Below are 22,125 nucleotides of genomic sequence, written 5' to 3' on the forward strand. Positions count from 1 at the left end.
ACTCAGACACCTGAGTGCCATTCATTAGGAACTGTGCAGGTCCCTGCTTTGGTTCTTACTTTAATATTCAAGAAAGCACCCAGGGATAAATTAATCTTTCTAAATTAAATGGTATAGGGCTAGCCACATTTGAGAATGGCGGTTTTCAATTTTTCAGGCTCGCTGTAGACTCCTGAGATGTATCAGAAACACAGAGAGTGACAGACACCTGTGACCATGGTTCAACTCTGCTCAGATGTTCATCTAATCAGAGAGCAGATGGATTTGGGGGAACCATTAGGGGATTAGATGGGAGGAGCCACACTGGATGACATTATAAAGTTAGGGATGGGGGTTACCCTTTTAAACACCACTGAGGCTCTCTGTGTAAGTGATGGGAGAGTCTCCCCTGAGAACAATAAAGGCAGAGAAGAGAGGTCCATGCAGGTAGGGGCAGCAAGATGGCGAACCATGGTCTGACGGCCCCGGGGCCTCTTTACATCTCACATTTGAGTCCTGGAAGAATTCTCATCAGCTTGAGAGCTGATGGTAGTCACATAATAATAAAGACTCTTTAATATTGTCAGAGACACTTTATTTCAATTTCTGTGAGATTCTGCAGCTGAGTACATGCAAGAAAAATGAGATAGTAGACAGAAGTGGATAACATTTGCTCATTAAAAAAACAAGTGATTTTAAAAAATTGACCAAGGGAAATATACAGGCAGTGACCAGAACAAAATATGTGGATGGCTAATATAAAGGCCTTTCAATTTTTCAAACATACTCGTGAATGGGGAAATGGAACTTATCATAAATTTTAATTGTAACGAATAGACATGCATAAAAATGTTTCTGTAATCCCCATAAAAAACACCTTCCACTCTTAGAAACCTTTGTAGTAAAAATATTTGGAGTAATTTTTGCATAGTAGGAAAATTTTATATAATTTGATTTTTGAAATACTGAAACATTTTGTGTATTTTATGACATAATGATCTTTCAAATATTTTAATTTATATCTGACCATTAAGATTGAAGAATATTTAGTTGTTGATTAGGTTTTCAAAATTTAGTACCATGAACTCTGTTCTTCAATGCAAAATGAATTTTATGACCATATGAGTTTTTCTGAAATTCCAAACATGACGCTTGTCTTTGATATTCAATAAACTCAAATCAGTTGAATTCAGCCTTGCTTTCTGTGGAGCTAGCTGTCATGAAGACAAAACGGGGAAGTTCAGCTGGAAATGGGGTGAACGACTCTCTAAACATGCGTTTGCTGGCGGCATGTTTTCTCCTTTTTTCCTTAAATGTGACAATCGTATATGTGAAACGAAAGGATTTACATTTTCCGAGGGTCACTCAGCCATCCTTGGCACAGGCAATCAGGCACCCGAAGGCCATGCATTCCATACGAATCTCCGCTGCATGCACCAATGATACTTCACACGATGCTGAGCATCTTCTGCGGCTACGAGAATGTGAAACCCAGCCTGGATGCGAGCATGTTGATCATAGAGAGAAAGGGGCAATGTAATCAGAGCCGAGAGTCATACCAAGTTGACATTTTCCTTGCAAGGATTTTATAGTTTTGCTTGCTCTACTTTGAGGGGGGGCTTCTTCCATTGCTTCCATTGTTGCTTGCTGACTCGGGGGAGGGAAGGTCCATGCACACGTGGAATCAAAAAATACAAGCGCGTGTAAGCAACAAATGAGAGTATGTTAGACAGTAGAGTTCAGCATCATCACGCTTGCTTCAAACAGCTTGGAGGTATGGCCAGGTTAATTTGGACTGGGAGGGAAATTCACTGGCATTTCTTTTTTTCCTATTCATAGGCCCTTAAGGACGATGATGCTGAAACCGGATTGACTGATGGAGAAGAGAAGGAGGAACCCAAGGAAGAAGAAAAGCTGGGAAAGCTCCAATATTCGCTGGACTACGATTTCCAGAATAACCAGGTCTGAGGGGAACACGTCTAATTCCATTACATTTTCTGAAATGACCGAGGAGCGATGGAGAGCAAGATAGTCTTCTTAAAACATTTCGTTTGCGGTGAGGGGGGGGGGGAACGCAATTATCAAAGCTATTGATGAAATCATTTCCAAGTACAGGCAGTCCCCTAGCTGCTAATTTAACTTCTGCTAATTAGAATTCACAGTACCCAGCCGATTACATCTACTCACGGCACGGACAGGAGACGGACAGAATACAAATTAACTCCAAGCCATCGGCCTGCCGCTGAGAGCTCCCAGCCAGCCCAGTCCCAACAGGTCCCTCCGTGTGCATAGGAACAACCTTCCCCGGGGTGTATAGATTTAGAGTCCACGCAACGCCGGGGCCTTTGGTTTGAGCTGCCATCTAAACCCACATTTAGAAAAGTAAAATTGGTAAGCAGTGAAAATTTAACACAAGGCATTGCTCTGTGGCTTTTAAAGGCAGAAATACCTGCTGTGTGACGCCACGATGCTAGGCGAAACTCCTTCAAGTGATTAGACAGTGGCTCTGTCAATGCCGAAAGGCCAGTGGCTGGATTACCAGAGCCCAAGAAGGCTGCCCAGAAGTGACCAGACTAAAGACTGCAACACAGGCATCCCTGCTTCTCTTTCTCAAAAGGTGGAGTGCATTGAGATCGGTAGCATAGCAGCCGCTTTTCACTGAGTAGCTATAATGCAGGTGTGGGCTGTTATTCCCAGGGTGCCAAATGCATTTGAAAACCCTTCTAGGTAAGATCCACAAAGTTAATATCTGTCCCTGTACTGTCTGAGTTGCAAAAGAGCAAACAGAATAAGCCGAGTTCCGAACGTAGCCCTTGATCTATTAGGGAGTACCGACACCACCCACTTCTTTGGCGTCCCTCCTCCTCCTTTGCGGCGAGAGGAAGGCTGGTAACTGGGTACGATTCCGGGAATGTAGCATATGCTAGCGACAGATACCCTGCTTGATGAGCAAAGAGTGTAAGTGACTCAAACATCAACAGTCGGCTTTCGTGGCTGATGTCCAGAGTCAGAACTGGAAGCAGTTGTAGCGATTCTGGATTTCGTTTGGGAACTGACAGTTCAGGTCTTTGAAGCTTCCGAGTACCCCCCCCCCACCTTGAAGGATGTGTGGGATTGGAAAATGCTTTTCTTTGGCCATCTTTATTAGAGCCCTGGCTAGTTATTTTATAATACGTTTCAGACACCTGCCTATTGAATTTAGGTATGGTCTGTAAGTATGTATTTATATAGGATTATTGGGAGACCCCTTTACACCTTATAATTAAATATATTTCAGGTCATTACTACTACTTCTACCAAAATGTGAGCGTTAGGATTTAGTTGGAAGCAAAGTAGTTTATTATTTACATATTCCAGGAAGGGTAAAGGTTAGCTTACATTACATTACCAATGGAGGTTTCCAGGTTTTTAACCTGTCTTTATATACTCATCTGATATTTTTCTCCTTTCATATTTCCCAGGAGAAATCTTGTAGCATCTCATACTGATTAGTTCTGAAAGTTCTAAATACTTTTTGTATCTGTGTGCACTACATGTGTTCACTTTGGCTATGGAGGTGACAGGAAGGTGTTAGATCCTCCGGGGCTACAGTTACACACGGTTGCACGCTCCCATGTGGGTGCTGGGAATCGAAGCTAAGTCCTCTGGAAGTGCAGCAGGTACCATGTCTTCAACCCAGGAGTACTTTTAAGAACAGAATTCATTCTGTTTTAACCAAAAATAATGTTTGATGAAAACAGAGTAGCAAATATACACATTAGTGGTGGTGGTGCACGTCTTTAATCCCAGCACTCAGGAGGCAGACGCAGGTGGATCTCCATGAGTTCGAGGCCAGCCTGAATTTCAAGAGCTAGTTCCAGGACAGGATCAACAAAAATAAACCTACAGAGAAACCCTGTCTTGAAAAAAAATTGTCCAAAATATGCATTTCATTATGATGGTCTAGAAGATTTTATTGATAAATACCATGCATTGGTTTTTAATTTCAAATATCCTTGCTAGTTTCTGTCACCACATGGTTTCTATGAGTTAGGGACTGTAAAATCTGAGGAGACTTGTAGACAAGGTTGGAGTCAAATATGAGTATTTGTTTACCAAAACCAAAAAGAAAAAAAACAAACTCCTTGAATTAAGAAGCTTTCGCAATGGGAATACGTCTCTCTTAAACAGAAGTTCAAGGGATATTAGAAGAAATCCCTCCATCCTCTAACGGCAAGATATGCAAGTCTCTAGACTAGAATTATCTCTCCTTACTGAGTTTATGTTGGCCAAAAAAGAAAATCATTTTCACAAAGTGAGAATGAGGAATAGAATATTACCTCTAACAAACTGAGAGACCGTGAGTTTTAGTGATTGTGTGGTTATACTCTAGTACCTACAATAGCTATTCTTGGGCCATGTCTGCGTTGGGGTACCTCCCTTCTATCATTCATGGCTCCCACTGAAAGGCAGGGCAGCTTTAAAGTGGAATCGGCATACCCATTAAGGCAAGATCAAAGTTGGAAATTGAGCCAACCAACCAAAATACACTGAGGATGTCCTAGGTCACGTGACAGAAAATGGGTGTCAGTTTTTGTAAGGAAATGGGTTGCTTGTCCACTCCATTTGCCTAAAAAACTATGACTCACATGTTTATGATCTGTAGTAAAAATCTGTAGTGTGTCCACATTTATTGAAGAATCTGTAATAACTGGATTTCACATGTTTTTTTCTTTACAAAAATATCGACAAGATTGGGGACTCATGCCTAGAATCTGAGTACTGGGAAGACAGAGGCAGGTGGCTGGCTTGCCTGAGCTATAGAGTCAGATTTTTATCTCACAAAAGAAGTAATATAATAATGCCACATTAGTTTAATATTCCCAGTGAAACTGAGAAGTTTATTGGTGAAAATACAGTGCAGAGAAAATTGCTATATTAGGAAAATGAAAAACGTAGTTATTTAACATAGATATTCAGATCTAGAACTCTCCCCATTTTGAGAAAGCTTAAATTTTTAATGCATTTTATTCTACCTCCATTTAAATGCATCTTTCTTGAATAATTATTCTATCATAAGCTAAGGTTTTGAAAATATAGATATACAAGAATAGGTCAAGTGGGATAGAAACATAAAGCTCTAGTTTTTTCTTTCCAAAATATTAGTCAGTGACTAAAAAATTTCCATTTTGCTTCTCTGAGACTTCAGAAAAGAATAAAACATTCCCTGCTTTGCAGTTATAGACTGTGGTTGTTGAGCGACTTAATTCCACTGATAAAGCAAGAGCTGGAAGGAAAAACGAAGCTCGAGAGCTTTTAGCAACTGGGACATTATTTGATTGCAACCCTTTTGCAAATATGAATTCCATATTTAACTGTAATCAGCCACCTTTTAGAAGCCTCTTTTGTGCTTAAAAACGAGGCGGCCTAGAGCCCGCATCTGTTATAATTCGGTTTCTTAAGTCTACAGAGCTCACTGCACTTGCCTTCTGTATTCAGACTCACGAGAATAAAAGTTGACTAAAAGCAAAGGGAACAGGGGACATCACAGTGTGCGGCACTGAGAACAAATCAGTCTCTCTCAAATGTTCCCTCTTTGATGTGGCCCATTTGTTCTCATTCACTTCAGCTGTTGGTCGGCATCATCCAAGCTGCTGAACTTCCTGCCTTGGACATGGGGGGAACATCTGATCCGTACGTCAAGGTCTTCCTGCTGCCTGACAAAAAGAAGAAATTTGAGACAAAAGTTCACCGAAAAACCCTCAACCCTGTCTTCAATGAACAATTTACTTTCAAGGTAAATGTTTGGGTTGATTGATAGCTTGTCCTTCCTCGTTTTCTATTAAACACTAGTTTCATCACGACACACAGAGGAGCATGAGCAACTTACTCTGGGATTCACCATAGCTGTGTTTGGAATATTTCACAGTTGAATTTTCAGTTTAATGAAGAGTCCGAAGTGGAGGTATTGGCTATGAATTTTCAGAATAGAACGTAGGTAGACCTTGCAATAACAGAGCCACATCTAAAAAAGCAAGGTCAACCCTTGTACACCAACAGACTTTGACACCGCATCCCATTTTGCCTCCAAAAATAAAGCCCAAGCTATTATTTTCCAGAGTTTCCAAGGCTCTGAAAAATGGGCCAAGCCTATAAGGACTATTGAAGTCAGAATACAGGATGTTGTTCTCCAATGTTCATCATGTTCTCATGGGGAGATTGGAACATGCTAAAACCCTTCCTCCTAGCAATAAAAAAAAGTTATGGGCTTCTCTAGCATCATTCCTTGACTCTAGGCTCTTGTCTGGGGCTCTTCATCATGTTGAGACACATCAGTTGACAAGCAATAACCAAGAGACACTCTGCCCGTATGACAACTCATCAAAATGACATGCCCTGCAAGCTGCAAGGCACCGTGTAACTCTTCGCTGGAAGTCATTCATAAAAACGGTGCTTCTGATGGATATGTGGAACTGTTTTCAATTCTTCCTTAGAAACACTACATTTATAGCAAATGAAATTTCTGTGACTATGCCAGCAGGCCGATTCAAAATTACCCCATCCACCAACCAGGCTTAGCAATAACATGGGCCTTGTGTTGCCAAATATTCCAGTGGGAAATGAAACAGGGGCATGAGTCCACCTCTTCAAATCCTGTTTGCAATTTCATAAAAGAACAGTCTTTCTATTCTTTAAAGTTCGCGAGTTTTAAACACATAAATCCTTTAGTTTTTCTTTGTCTGGACCGTTAACATAGCAGTAACTAAGAGTAGAGAATTCCTGACTTAAAAAGAAGACATTATTGACCCTATACCAAATCAAATAAATATCAATTACTAAAGTCTTGTAAAGAGTAGTCAATAGCATCTTATTTGGCTATATAGTGATCTTTTTAGGTCAGCAATTTCTAAACGGAACTTAATGAATTCTTGTATTATTTGAATAATCTTGACATAATATTGTAGTGCCTTCCTCTATTACTTGCATATCATTTCTTTGAAGCATATTGGTAAAATTCTATAAATGTTTATAATTTCTGCATTATTTTATTTCAGAAAGGTAGATCAGCCTATATATATATGTGTGTGTGTGTGTGTGTGTGTGTACAAAGTACAGTTATTTTGAGACAAAATATGTTGATTTCTGCAGAAGACATTATAAACTGTATCTTGAAATGCCAGGCAGCCATGCAATGTAAGAATAGAAGCATAAGTGAGTTTATAGATTGCCTTTCGAGTAGAGTTCAATGTACTTAAAATGAACAACATGCCCCAAAATAAATTCATCATCTTTCCTCTAAAACAAACTTCCATTTTAGGGGAGTATTAATAATAAATGATTCCTAAGTGCGTCCCTACAGTGGTCCAGATGTTTAAAATATTCTCACTTGTTCTCGAAAGGCCTCCACTGAGTACGGATTCCTTTGCTGTAGTTTAATAACAAGTTGGGTTGATTCATTTTCCCCAGGTCCAGGTCTACCTAATCCAAAGCACAGACTTCACATAGACTACTTCAGCATGAGCAAATATTCAAGAAATACAATTTAAAATCTTAAAGGTTTCTAAACTCCCACTCCAAAATTTGTGAATTCTATTGAAATTCAGATCTTTCAAGTTTATTTTAGGTTCTTCCTAAAGTAGAAAACCATTATACTTAATTTTTCACAGGATTTTAGAAAATAATCTGATTTTGACCATAATTAATAAATGACAAAACACTTATTTGAAAGCCCAAGTTTCTTATACATAAGTGGTCAGATAGTCTTTCTCCCCTTTCCCTTCTTAATAAAAGTTAATTAATAAATGTCCAATTTAATTAAGAAATGTGTTCTTGGGGCATAAGACAGCATTTATGCTGACAATAGTCCATGTATAAAATTGATCAAATATTTAGTACAAGCCTAAACAACCTCTCAATTAAATATTTCTACCCACTTACTGGAGTGTTGCTTACCTGGACTGCACAGCTCTCCCTGAATATTAAAAATGTCACTAATCAGCTTTCCAAACCATAGCATCTGTCCCAAGTGCATTTGAAAAGCTGGAGAACTCATCCGTTCTTGGCCTTTTGCTACTATTCTTGCTCACTGGTATCACGCTTACAATTGAACTTCAAGATCCATATTATAATGACTCTCTGATAATCAAAACATCAATTTTCTAGTCAGCTCATGTCAATCACTAAATTATTTTAGAAAGTGTGTGGGGCACCTTGTAAATTTCGTTTAGATCTTTTTAGACTACTAGCATGGCTTTGGAAAAGTTACCCTTCATTTAACGATAGTCTAGAACAACATATGTTCTCAACCTTCCTCTTGCTGCAACCCCTTAATACAGCTAGTTATTCATGGTCATAGTGACCCCCAACCATAAAATTATTTTCATTGTGACTTCATAGCTGTAATTTTGCTACTGTTATGGATCATCATGTAAATACCTGTGTTTTTCTAATGGTCTTAGGCAGCCCCAGTGAAAGGGCCATTGGACCCCCAAAGGGTCATGACCCACAGGTTGAGAACCATTGATCTAGATGGCTTGAAAAAGCGGTACCCATTGAACTAGTGTCCAGTTGAAACAATAGTAACAACAACATTTTTTTTCAAGAGAGAGTCAAACACAACCAAGTTTCTTATTCCTTCATTGATGACGAAGTGTCTTACCCTCCTCTCCTTTCATGCAGGTGCCGTACTCGGAATTAGGTGGCAAAACTCTGGTGATGGCTGTGTACGATTTTGATCGCTTCTCCAAGCATGACATCATCGGAGAGTTCAAAGTTCCTATGAACACTGTGGATTTTGGCCATGTAACCGAGGAATGGCGTGATCTCCAGAGCGCTGAGAAGGAAGAGGTAGGGAAGTCATCCGCGTTCATTCACCTTTTCCTGTGCGAATACTAATTTGATCTTCTTGGAGGGGGACATGGGCCTTTAGACACTGACAGCTGCCAAAACAGAGTCCAAGTATTTGTATGCCCTGCTGAGATACATGCAGGACTTCTAGATGGAATTTAAAAGACAATAGAGAAGTGAACACACTGGGAATATAAGCAACCCTTTCTTGACAAGGCCCAATGAGCCATCACTTTGTATTGTATGCGTGGGCTTTAGAACTAGTACAGTAAAACAAAAGGGTACTTTTTCTCTGATGATGTCTGCATATTTAAGTTTATTGTTTCTCATGCAGATATTAAGGCATAACGAGTTTTAAAAAAAAAACCCTGAAACACACACAAGCTGGTATTCAGTACAGTTTTGAAGTGACTCTCATCATCTTCATCTGCTGTTCACATTGGTTTTTTTCTTCTTAGTTTTAACAGCTTTGCCCAGTATTTTTCTGTCGCTTAAAAAAAGTTCAATGTCCATAGTGCATTTACAGTCCGTAGTAACCAGCTCTGTTTGACTGTTCTGTGCCTGTCTGGCATGGGCGTTTTTCTGTGTGACTGTCTTAGCAGGCTAATATTAGAAAATAATCCAGCCCTTAGCTTCTTTCAGTTCTAAAACAGCTCCTTTCACAGCCCCTCTGTAGGATATTGGCCAATAATCATCTCCCAGGGACCAGCAAACAGCCCTGGTCCATCCAGGATATCTAAGGTTTGATACTGTGTGGTCACTCTGGGGCCGTGTGGACCAGACAGTGAAACTCAGCCTTGTTCATTACCATAAGGACCCTCTCTTCAGCAGCTACAACTACTAACTTCATACCCTTCATTGAATATGAAAAGTTGCATCACAGTGTGTTAAGACTGGGTTTTCTTTTTTTTTAGATGCAGAATGACTGCTTCTGCCAGGCAGACTTCTGGGGAAAGCACAGAATCATAAAAATGACAATTTTTATTTTAACATATATTAAGCAACTTATTGAGATTCTCTTGCACTGAGAGACTGTCCAGACAGTCTCAAATGACACAATGTCACCAAGAAAGTCTAAACTTGCATTCTCCAGTAGGATGGTGAATCACCTGAAGTAAATAATGACTTACTGCAGGTTTGGCACATTTGCATAATGAAACTACACATGCACACAGATGCACACATGTATACCAGTACACAATGCACACATGTCAATACGTGTTCACACATGCATAGATGCACACATATGCACGCACACACACACACACACACATGCACTGATGTACACACACAAGGACTGGGTTTTCTTTAAGCTTTAAGATGACTAATTTGTTGTAGAAAGGGAAGCAAATGACTCAGCAAACTCTGCTTTATAGAATATAATGTTACTCAAACAGGGCCTTCTTTAAACATTGCGATTAGGGCTTACCTAGCTATGAAGATTTACCAGTGCAAGAAAAATCCTGAATAATACCAAATTTTCAATTTTCATGATTTTTATACATTACTGTTCCTTAGGAGTGAGTTAATATTGATGTCAACTCAAGCACGCATGTGATAAGAAAATCAATTATTGAGTAACATTGTTTCTATACAACAAGATGGTGCGCTATATCATGAGTTTTTGTATTTTATTTGAATGTAGCACACTGAATGGTATTCATTAGTTAACTACCTTTAGTTAATTTAGTTTAGCAAATTTTGAGTATAACCCAATATACCTGGCTAGTTTTGACTATAACCCAATATATCTGATAGGGCAAGGCCATTTGTCCAGGGTTCATGGTCCTCACTACTTACCAGATTCATGATGTGGGTTCTACAGTCACAGACAGTGGCTTTCTGAAAAATGGTTTTCCTGAATTTAGAAAAAAAATTCTGGTAATCTATACTCCCTCTTTCAAAAAAATTCCTTGAGTAGATGTAGATTTTAAGACTTAACACTAAACCAGTAGGTTTGATCTAGGTAGGCAAAGGCGTTCCTTCGCCCCCTTGGTTCCCCCTTCTTCCCTCTACCACTTTCATCCCCCTGAACTTCTTTAAGGCATTTGTCACACAAATCATGGAGAATGAGTCATTCTGAAACAAGTAATTACCAGGATGCTGGAACTGTGCTGCTGTGCTCTTAGTGAGAACAAAAGGGGCAGGGATCAGTTTCCCGTTGCCTCTTTTTTTACTTCCTACCTGCCCTTGACACCAACTGGAGAAAGACCTAGATTACAATCACAATTCTTTATCTTTTCAATTCTAGCTCATGTCTTTATGTGCCCTGGCACCTAGAACAGGTCATTCACGCACTTTCAAATAGAGTGTTTTATTCTGAAAGGTGGTCACTTTATCTGCACTGTATAGTCTTTATAAATAAGAAAGGTAGCATGTGAAAGTCCTACCGTAGAATCTGGCAAATGGTAACTCTTCAATCGGGGAGTGCCTGATTGCCTATTCTTCTTCGTGGCCGTTTTTATTTTCTTACTCTCATCTTTTGCCTTCATCTGCATCAACTCAACTCTATTTTGTCAGCACCATTGTGCTGGCTGACAGCTACTGGATGTTTTTAATGGTAAACAATGAACCAGTATAACTTAAAGTCTTGGGACAGTTTCCTCTGGTCTTCACTCAGGAAGAGTAACTTTGGCCCATTGGAGAGGCTATTTTCTCTATTATGAAACAGGGAACTTCCTAAAATAGGTATCACTCAGCAGCATTATCTTGGCATGACTAGATGCAGGTAGACACCTTTTCATAGGAAAGGAAATAAGACCCAATTAGGTTTCAGCTCTCCAGTTCCTTGTTCTCTGCGGTATGTGCTGTGCCCTTTTCTGTTGTTCATATTTGTGGGAATGAACTGAAGTCTTGGACTGACTTGAGTTCAAGACTTCAAAAATCTTTCTCCTTTCCTACTCGAGCTACTGTGTCCATGACATTCATTTCACCTATCAACATTAAATGTCAGTTTGATGGCATAATGAGTGGTAAGATTTAAAGAAACAACTTTGAAACTAAAAAAAAAAAAAATATGTAACCACAGGAGACTATGCAACCAGCGACTTGGATAGAAGCAGGTTAGACCAGGTCCACAGAGTTCTATGCCTGCAATGTTAATAGACTGACATGAAAGTGTTTTAGCAGGAAGCTGGCAACCATTAAGGTCATAAGACCACGAAGTAGTAAGCGGAAGGACGGCATGCTATTTTGGTGATCGATTAATGGCTAAGCAACTTAGAAAGGGATGGGCAACCGGCTAGTGGGAAAGCCTCAGCTGGTGCACACCCACGACAGCACAGGTTCAGATAGGAGAGACGGTGCGAACTCTGGCTCTCTCTCGACGCCGACTGTTAGATACCATTGCTGGGCAAGTTTCCATCTAGTTCACAGTGTTTCTCAAATCAACACCATCCAAGCCTCCGACTGGTTTTTGTTCACTATCAAGTTTTGTTTTGTGTAATATGGCTGACTACCCCTTACCGTCTCCCTATTTTGCAACATAGGACGGTGGAATTCGACCTTGGAGAGAGTACAACCTTTCTCCCAAGAGGTGACTACACACAAAACCATCAACTTCATCCAATTTTCCTCTCAGTTTGTAGCCCCAAAATCATTCCATATAATCAACAGATATAGTTGCTTTCTACTCCATTTGTAAAAGGCTTCCAAAAATGAATTCATCAGGCTGTCTAGGTTGAATTTTTCATATTTCCCATTTTGTTCAATCGTTCAAACTATAATTTCTCCTGTCACCCAAGCTCACATCTGGAACTAACCACCACCCTTTCAGCATAATCTACTCATTTAGTATTTTTCCTGCATTACTCCAAATACCACACTCAACAGCTAGAACCGCATTTTTGTTCATTATTATTACCATTATTATTATTATTTTACCCATCACTAAAATAGTGGAAGAAATACACAGGAGTAGAAAACTCCTGGGCCTTTTTCCTTCATTTGCACAGGTTGCAAGCTCTCGGGCCTGCTTTGCTGTTTTCTGTCTGGTAGAAAGCAAGTCTGTCACCTCTCTTTGTGTGAGTTCGTTAGAGTGCTTCTTAAACGAGGCTCCGTAATCCAGTGCAAATGGGTCAAAAATTGATTGCTGAATTAAAACAAGTTGGGACATAATTTAATTAGTACCCAGGCAGAAGGGAAGAGAAACTACTTTGGATCCTTAATGGAAAATCAATTTTGCAAGAAAATTTCACATTTTTATGCCTAATTAGAAAAAAAACATTTACTTCACAGAAAAGCATTTTGAGAATACATATTCAATCAAATGGCAGGGTGTTCTTTTGGGCATCTAGTGGTCAATTACTCTGTACTTCTTCGAAAGGAGTTCAAGTTATTTCAGACAGCATCTTTATGGTCAAGGATCACGAAACATTTGATGTTGTTTCCGTGCGCATTTAGAGAGGAGATGGCAAGTCAAGCTGTCCAAAACACTCCCCTGCCACATACCAGCGAACAAGCGCTCTGGAGGGAGATAGTTTGAAGTGCTGTGTCAACAGGGGGCTTGCTTGCCACTCAGCCTTTAGGAAATGCTCGGAACACAGGCACCACCGGCAACCACAGCCTTTCAGGAAGATACTGATGGTGTGGATCCAGGCTGGAGCTGGTCCCACTGAAAAAAGCTTGGGGGAGCAGTACAGACACATAGGAAAATCAGTCTTAATATTTTTAGTTGACAGTTGCAGAAATAAGCAGTTTTCTCCTACTAATTGTTTATACTGCCTTGTTCACTCCACTTTGGCCCACTGTTTGAAACCTGTGACAATAGATCAGTTTGCTTTAACAGATTGCAGTGGATTAGGGTGTAGGCAGTGATGTGGGGTATACGAATGTCTGTGTGTATTGATAGGAAAACCCTTTTAGATATTATAATGTAGTGTAAATATTTACAAAATAGCAAAATCTCATTAACTGGAGCATTTTTACTATTTCATAAAGGTGTTATTTCATGGATGAGCAGTATGATTTCCACCCAAAATGCAAAACCTTAAAATCCAGTGTTACTCATTAATACAATTGTGTCATTTTTTCTACATGAATGTGAATAAATATAAGGAAAACAGAGGGGTTTTACTTTCCATAAAAAATGTTAAATAAATCCATTTCTTTCATTCATCCATAACATATATCAAATACTTATTAAAGGAGCACATAAAGCAATAAAATATATAAACAGAGAATATTGATGCCTATGGAAAGTAGTCAATCATAGTAGTAACTTTTCCTAATATAAAATAGTAACTAAAGAAACCAGTAAAATTTATAAACAAATGCTACATTCAGGAAAAGAAATGAGGGATAAGGAGACCCATAGAGAAGAGCTTGAAAAGTTGGGCTAATACTTAAAGCTTGATCTGAGTTCAAGTCCTAGGACCTACCTGATGGAAGGAGAGTGCCAAATTTTTTTGTTTTTGAGACAGGTCTTACTATGTAGCCCTGGCTGTCCTGTAACTCTCTATATAAAACAGGCTGGCCTCAATCTCAAGACATCTGTCTGCCGCTGCCTCCCGAGTGCTGGGATTAAAGGTACTACCACACTCGGCCTCCTTGAGAGTCAGCTTCTAAAGGCTCTTCTCTGATCTTTACATAGACACTGTGGAACATACGCACCCTAGCACGTACATGTGTGCCCACACACAAACACAGGAAATGTAATCAAGTCTTTAACTGAGTAAGTTTTGAATAAACGAGAGAAAGCCAGAGCAATTCCTAAGTCAAAGAGATCAGCCAGAGCAGGCCTAATTAAGAGTGAAAACTTGAACCTGTATCTTGGGGAACAAGACTGAAGTGAGTTAATAACAGCCTGTCCCTTAATGATTGAACTCATAAATTTAAACTAAGGACAATAAGCTCTCAGAACTAAGACTAGACACGAAGCCACTCACCGTACACACACTGTACCAAACATTGGCTTCTTAGGTCTCATATAGTGTCTGAGCCACCCCATGGGGTTACTCTGAGTGCTGCCATTTCCTATGTAGGATAACTCAGTTCATCCTGAACTGCCCAGAAGATAAACAGTCTAGCAATGATTTTAACCCAGAACCCGCTTTTCCTTGCCTCTGCTGTATTGTGGGCTGTGCTGGCTGACCTCAGCGAGTACACGGTTATTTTCTGTGCCTGTTTTTTTTCCTGCAAAGCATACAATAAGTGTAAGCATATAGTTATCAGTAAAGTGGTTGAACTCATTAAAAAAAATAAGAATTTCCTTTCGCAAGCATGCCTCACCGACCCTACTGATATCAAGGGTACTATCTCCAGAGACTACCCAGTTACTCAGGTGACCGTGATTGCAGCAAAGCCCTACATACTTTGGGATTACAGCCCCCATCTCTGAAGGTCTTGCTCAACATACAGAACATGATTCTGCCTGTTCTGCTCACCAGTGACTTGTGTGTCTTTCCATTCCGTTGAATCGGGCTTTCAGAGTCCAACAGTGATAATGAGTTAATGAGCGACCCAGGTGACAGAATTTTTGGTACAATGGGAAGCAACCGGGTGGGTGTTCTATTGAGGCACGTATTTGGATTTTGACCAAAATGTTCCGAACATTAGCAATGTTCCATGGCCTCTCGAATGGCTTATTGCGGGGCAAATTCTCTCTGAATTTCATGAATTTCTCATAAATTTTGATACATGTTGTGCTAAGGAAATCGAATTTTCGTAAAAAATAGAAATGAGTGTAGGTGTTAGGGTTTTTTTTTTCTTTTTATCCAAAGAATAAAAGAAGTGAGCGTTTTTTTAGTTGAATTTTAAGTTAAATGGAGCAGGTGGTGGGAAGCACAGGCTGGCAGAGCAGGAACTGAGTACTGGGAGCTGAAGCAGGAACAAACCGAAAATGAAAGAACCAGGGGAACAAATGGATAAACAAAAGCACCCTCGTCCGTGTCTGGTTCCATAGGGGGTTTTTTGTTTGTTTGTTTGAGTGGGAAGCAATGCAGAATGTCTTGTTCCGTCTTTCACGTATCTGAGTCTTTCAGAATGTAATCATTTCTGATGAGCTGATCCTATGTTTTTGGCACAATTTTTGTTATTATCCTGTTTGTGAATCTTCAAATTAAATGTTTTTCCCTTCTGTCTTCCTCCTACCTACCTTTGGGCAGGCCAAATGTTTGTATTGTGAAATCGTTAATCCATTACAATCTGTTCCTCCCCAACTAGAGGAAGTGTCTGTGCTTGCTTTGTCCTAGCTGTGCTACAGAGAGGGAGGAGGAAGACTCACTGCCCAGTCAGGCCTTACGGAATCAGAGGAGAGAGGAGCACACCCTGCCTGCGAACAAGAGCTTTCAAATGCTACTAAGTAATTTTGCACTTTTGTTTTGTCAACGTGAAATTATTATGACCTATTTTCATAGTGTAAGGATGGTGGGAACATGGTAAATAAAATAGCCCACTCCACCTAGGCAGTTATGCGTCAACAGGGAGACAGAACCACAGGGTAGATTAAAATGCTAGACTCAACTATGCAAACCCAACCATGACTCAACTCCTCCTGGGGAGTATTTGCTCTTATTATTTGGGCTAATGTTACTAATCTCTATGAAAAAGTTACATTCTAAAAGAGTTCTATAAAGCTCTTCCAACAATACTTGGCACCAGGTAAACAATAAATATTAGTTATTTGGGGTATTACAGATACCCCTCAAAGACCTCATTTTTTTTGCCAGCTAAAAAGGCATGACTACTAGCCTTATGTGTTCTGTGAAGACAGTGGGGGCAGCCTAGGGATTCAGGCAACAATGTAGATGTCATCATGAGAGGAGACCATGCCTAGATTTCACAAGCAGGAGTCTTGGGGAGTATGATTATTTTCCAGAAAGACCCAACCCTGGGGAAGACTCAGCAGGTGGAAGTGGAAGATAGTACAAACCTTGTAGCCAAACACAAAGTTTCAAGATTCACTAAACTAAGGTTCTTTTTTGAACCTAAGTAATAACAAGTGCTGAGGGAATGACAGAGAAATTAGGCATTTTGTCTGTTGCTCACGGGAAGGCTCTAACACTTCAAAAACAATCTTCCATTTCCTCAGAATGATAAGTAGAGTTATTACATGACCTAGCTTACCCCTGGGTATATCTGAGAAAATTAGGAAATGTGTGTGTCGCTATCATATGAAAATATTCATAACCGCATTTTCGCAATAGACAAAAGCAGAAACGACTTAAATGACCATCAGCCAGTGAGTTGATAGAAGGGGTTGCATGGTGGAATAGGATTCAGCCACAGAGACATGAAGTACTGAGAGAGAGAACAATACCAATGAACTCCAACAGACAAAGGGATAGACATACAGCACACAGATGGTGTGGGGAGAGGAAGAGCTCAGAATAGAGATAGAGAAAATGGCAGATAATATGGCTTTCTTGCTGCAGTGATGAAAATATTCTAAAATAGGTAAAGGTGGTTATATAACCCTGTACAGACATTAAACTGTGTGGATTAAATATCAACTTATATCTTAATAAGGCTATTACAGTCTTCCACTACTGATATTCCAATCATGAAACATGAGATAGTTTTAAATATCAGAACTAGTCCATTTTGCTACATATCTTCATGTGTTGGCTTATCAGAGATCCCCAGTTGCTCTTTTCTGGACTTATGGCATCAATAATGTACATTACACATAATATACACTAAAGGAAACCTCATTACTGTTGTTTTGCTAATAGGACATATCATCAAAATGCCTTTGATTTTGTTTGTTTTCCGAGACAGGGTTTCTTTGTAGCTTTGGAGCCTGCCCTGGAACTAGCTCTTATAGACCAGGCTGGCCTCGAACTCACAGAGATCCGCCTGCCTCTGCCTCCTGAGTGCTGAGAGTAAAGGTGTGCGCCATGACATATCCTTACACCTAGTACAGCTCTTGCCCCTCATCAGAGAAGCTTCTTATGAAGTGACCAGAAGTTAACATAGACACTCACAACTAGCCAAGGTACAGAGAGGAAATGACTGCCAAGTGTTCACCCCAGAATGGGACATGTATATCTCCTTTTCACTGTGAGTCTTAGGAACATTGCAAAGTTGAGGAGAGCAGAAAGAAAGAGAAAAATATCAGAGAAACTTCAGCAAGATATTATCTTCTGGGCATGATGGGGCCAATGCACTCAAGAGCCCAGAGTGATGGCTGTCTACACAAGATCAATAACATTCTACCAAGCATCAAGGGGGCTTATGAGGACCCTTGCTTAGATCTATTGGAGCCTTGATGGCTAATTGAGAGAGGGTCAACTTTCTTCAGGGCTGTGGCCGTGGTCAGTTGACCATTCCCAAGTGGATAGCCCTACAGCTATGTGCATACTGGAATCACTGATTAGATTATGTGAGTTATAAAGAAGAAAAAAAGAGGTTATCACATTGGGAAAAAGATAAGATTGGGGGTGGAGCTTCTGAGAGAGTATTTGATTGGGGCCGAGTGGTGGGTAGGTATGATCAATGCATTGGGTACAATTTTCAAAAGATAGACACAATCATTTGAAAGCTACAGACAATAAAATACACCGCATTAAGTTCATCGAGCCCTGGAAATCGGAAACACAGGGTCGCCACTACTCTAGTTTAAGGTACACAATATTTTTTACCCCTCAAATGTCCCCCAAGCTTCTCTCCAATCAATCCCTAAGGCAACCCCTAGAGGTCCTCGAGTCCTTATCGTCATAAATTGTAAGTATTTAAATACTTATAAAAATAAGTATTGTATTATATGATATTGTCTGCAAATCTCCAAATGTTAGCCATTTTCTTGTTGGTGGACCTCTGTGTTGTTTCCTTTAGGATTATTGTTGGGGAAGAGCTGTTCTAATGCCCTTGGACCCCTTTCCCTAGGCATGGCTTCAATCTCCTGGTCCTGGAATATATATCATACTTATTTTCAAACCCGAAATGACTGGGTCACAGGCAACAGTGTGTATAACATATTCCAAAATGGATTGCATACAATTCTCTCATATTTCTTCTCTTTCACTTACCTCCCAAGTCCAGCACCACCCTCCCTGACTTAGGCAGTACCTGTCTATCCTGCATCACTCACTCAGCACCTCACAGCCTTCATCATCTGACACACAGAGGTGCACAGTGCTCCAGCATGAAGGGATGCCTCATCTACACACACTCCTGTCTCTGCACATAAAGATTAACCTGCACACCGCAGTATGTCACTCTTAGGCAGAAGAATGTCATACATCAGATGGTGATGGAACTCCAATTGCAAGGCATTCAAACTTCTTTATTGAAAAATGCAAAATGGGTTATGTAGCTATGTCTTTGAAATGTATAGATTATTTGGGGGAAAGTAGGTATATGAAATGGCTATTTTTTTTTCTTATGAGTGAGAACAACACATAATTTCCAAACCCACTTAGAGATATATGAAAGATTTTTGTTCTCACTGTGTGGCCAATGGCAGTCTCAGTATTTTTACCGTTCTTGTTCACTTTTCCCAGATTGCAATTAGTCCAAGGTGAAGTAGAATGGCCGCTAAGCTTTTCCCATATAACTGATGAGAATTCTTGTCCAGCAGCGTTATCCAAAACAGCTTCTGGCTTTCCCTGTCTTCTTGCCAGTCCTGTCTTATCCACCCCTCCCTTTCCTTAGCTTCTCTCTCTTCCCCTACCCTCCCCACTTGAATTCCTAGTTTAAATGCCTCCCAATCACAAATAATATACAATCATCTTCCTCCTAATGCAAGTCACCAAACACTGTATGTAAACTGTGCACAACAAGGTAGTCCCTGGGATATCTTGCTCCAGTGCTCCGGGAGTGGTCAGACCCCTCACACACAGCAGAGCCTTGGGCAGTAGGGAAGTCAGCCCAGCAAACCTAACCTGCGCCAGATCACTTACTTACCACTCTCAAATGCTTCCTTCGTGGGCAGAACTCCTCCCCACCCTGGGCAGTATTCCTCCCTACCCTGGGCAGTGCTCCTCCTCACCCTGGGCAATGCTCCTCTTACTAGGCAGTGCTCCTCTTACTGGTCTCTCTGGGCAGGACTCCTCACCTTGGGCAGGGTTCCCCACCCTGGGCAATGCTCTTCCTCACAAGTTTCCATCTCCATCCTATGAGGACACCACTCACTCAGGATCCTCCCTCAAAGTGCTTTCTGCACCCAAAGTTCACTTTTTGTGTGGAATAACAGGGCACGTTTGGGAACCAATTCGGGGGCCTGGTTCAAACTAGAACACAGAGATGAATGATGTGGGAGTGAACTGGAAGGTCTCACCTACAATTTTAGCCATCGCCAGAAAGGAAAATTCAAACGTGTCCCTGGTTAAGGTTTTTCACATGGTAAGCTGCATACCGTTTAGACTACAGGCTGATGTTGCTGATCTCCAAGTTAACCAGCTGCTCTTTAGTCTGATATGCTATAGCTAAATGAATCAATATTCTCACAAAGTGTTGGCTGAAATTTCACTTTCTGCTGTGTTTAAAATTAAGATGGGATCAGGGGGGGGGGGTTCAGTTTGCCACTGAACCAGTACCAATCTTGCTAAATTATATCTCAGTGTCCAAAATAAAAACAGAGATTAGAACGGTAAAACTGGGGAAGATTTTTGGATTTCTATGGTCTTTTTTAAATCTATTTTTTGATCACCAATGTAATAAGGAGGTCTTTGAAAGGTCTGCCTTGTGTGCAGGCAACCGTGTACAACTGTGCTTCACTGGAGAGACACGCAGTTCTTTCTCTGTAAAGTCACTGATGTTCCAAGCAAGACCATACTGATGCTTTGTATGCATGAAAATGATAAAGACTGTGAGAGCTAAGTATCTCAGTAGGATTGCCTGATCCAAATTGGGCCCTATGGTTCCTTTGTGGTAAACACTGCTTCTGATGCTCTGTTATCTGAAAAGTCGGGTATAGAGCTTAATATAGCTTTAACAGGGCCTTGGAGTCCTCTCTACAGAGTGGTTGAGACCAGCCCCGTGCTAGGGTTGTGTTCCATTTACTCTTGATACTGCTACTATGGCATAGGCATCATGATTATATCCACCTTAAGGACCAAGAAGCCAAAAGGCACCAATGAATTACATGGGGATAAGCAGATGCTGTGGGAGGGCTTCAATCAGACTGTGTCAGAAGACTGACTAGTATATGTAAATTTGCATCTGACAGAGGAAGAAGTCCAAGGGCCAGTGCTCTGGCGATGTCTTTTGTTTCTCCACACATACACAATCTGTACGCAGCCAGTAGTTTACTTCCCTCGTTAGCATTCTCCCAACTCCAGGGTCACTATCATGAGGTGCACAAGAAGATCCTCAGCAGCCAGTCTCTGCACTGCTTCCAAGTCACAGAACTGTTGGCTACCTGAAACTCTCTACGTCTCCCTTTCCCAACATAGATACATGTGACAAATGCCACACAGGGTTAAGTCACCTCTACTCTCTGTAGTCTGCTACACAGCATGTCCCTGGAAGGAGAACTATTTGTATCTCCTTCATCACATTCTCTTATACTAGATATGATAACCTGAACAATACAGTGATACACTTCCTCCAACAAGGCCACGCCTACTCTAACAAGCCATACTTCTTAATCCTTCTAATCCTTTCAAACAGTTCCAACTCCCTAGTGACTAAGCATTCAAATACATGAGTGTAAGCAGAGACTGCTCCTTCATTTCTCAGCCAGCCAGACCTGAATAATCACACACAAACTATATTAATTACAACACTGCTTGGCCAATAGCTTAGGTGTATTCCTAGCTAGCTCTTACATCTTAAATTAACCCATTTCTATTCATCTATGTATCACCATGAGACTGTGGCCTACCTGTAAGCATCCAGTGTCTGTCTCCTTCAGCAGCTAAGTGGAGTCTCCTTGACTCTGCCTACTCTCTCTCTATATATATATATCTCTGTTCAGATTTCATGCCTGGATTTACTCTGCTAAGCCACTGGCTGAAGCAGCTTCTTTATTAACCAATAAATGCAACACATATACAAAAGGATATCCCACACCATACTGGGAACATTCTTATTTAAACCTCCACAAAAGGCAAGTGCACTCTGCCTAACTAAAATATATTTGTTATGATCATATTCTTTTCCTTACCCCAACTTTTCCCAGATCCTTCCCACCACCGCTTTACCCACCAAACTTTTCAAATAAACTAAGTAAAACAAAAAATGAGAATTTAAACAATTCAATAATACAAAAAAGCATAATACTGAATTAAAAAGCCCATGAAAGGAAAGAAAGAAGGAAAGGAAGAAGGAAAGGAAGGGAGGGAGGGAGGGAAGGAAGGAAGGAAGGAAGGAAGGAAGGAAGGAAGGAAGGAAGGAAGGAAGGAAGGAAAGACAGACCTGGGGGCATGGGGCATGGGA

General features: G+C 40.5%; 1 protein-coding gene across 3 annotated transcripts in view; it reads left to right on the forward strand.

Moving 5' to 3' along the window:
* The window catches only part of Syt1 (synaptotagmin 1), a 492,018-nt gene that overhangs the window by 355,264 nt on the left and 114,629 nt on the right, over nucleotides 1-22,125 (forward strand). For 2 of the 3 annotated variants that reach the window (XM_075954765.1, XM_075954766.1), the window contains exons 6-8: nucleotides 1,819-1,941; nucleotides 5,588-5,755; nucleotides 8,638-8,805. In XM_075954765.1, the coding sequence (XP_075810880.1) occupies nucleotides 1,819-1,941; nucleotides 5,588-5,755; nucleotides 8,638-8,805 (459 nt within the window). The remainder of the gene's footprint in view (nucleotides 1-1,818; nucleotides 1,942-5,587; nucleotides 5,756-8,637; nucleotides 8,806-22,125) is intronic. The other variant, XM_075954767.1, reaches the window with a different exon arrangement.

The sequence above is a fragment of the Microtus pennsylvanicus genome, chromosome 20 (genome assembly GCF_037038515.1).
Source record: "Microtus pennsylvanicus isolate mMicPen1 chromosome 20, mMicPen1.hap1, whole genome shotgun sequence".
Lineage (NCBI taxonomy): Eukaryota > Metazoa > Chordata > Mammalia > Rodentia > Cricetidae > Microtus > Microtus pennsylvanicus.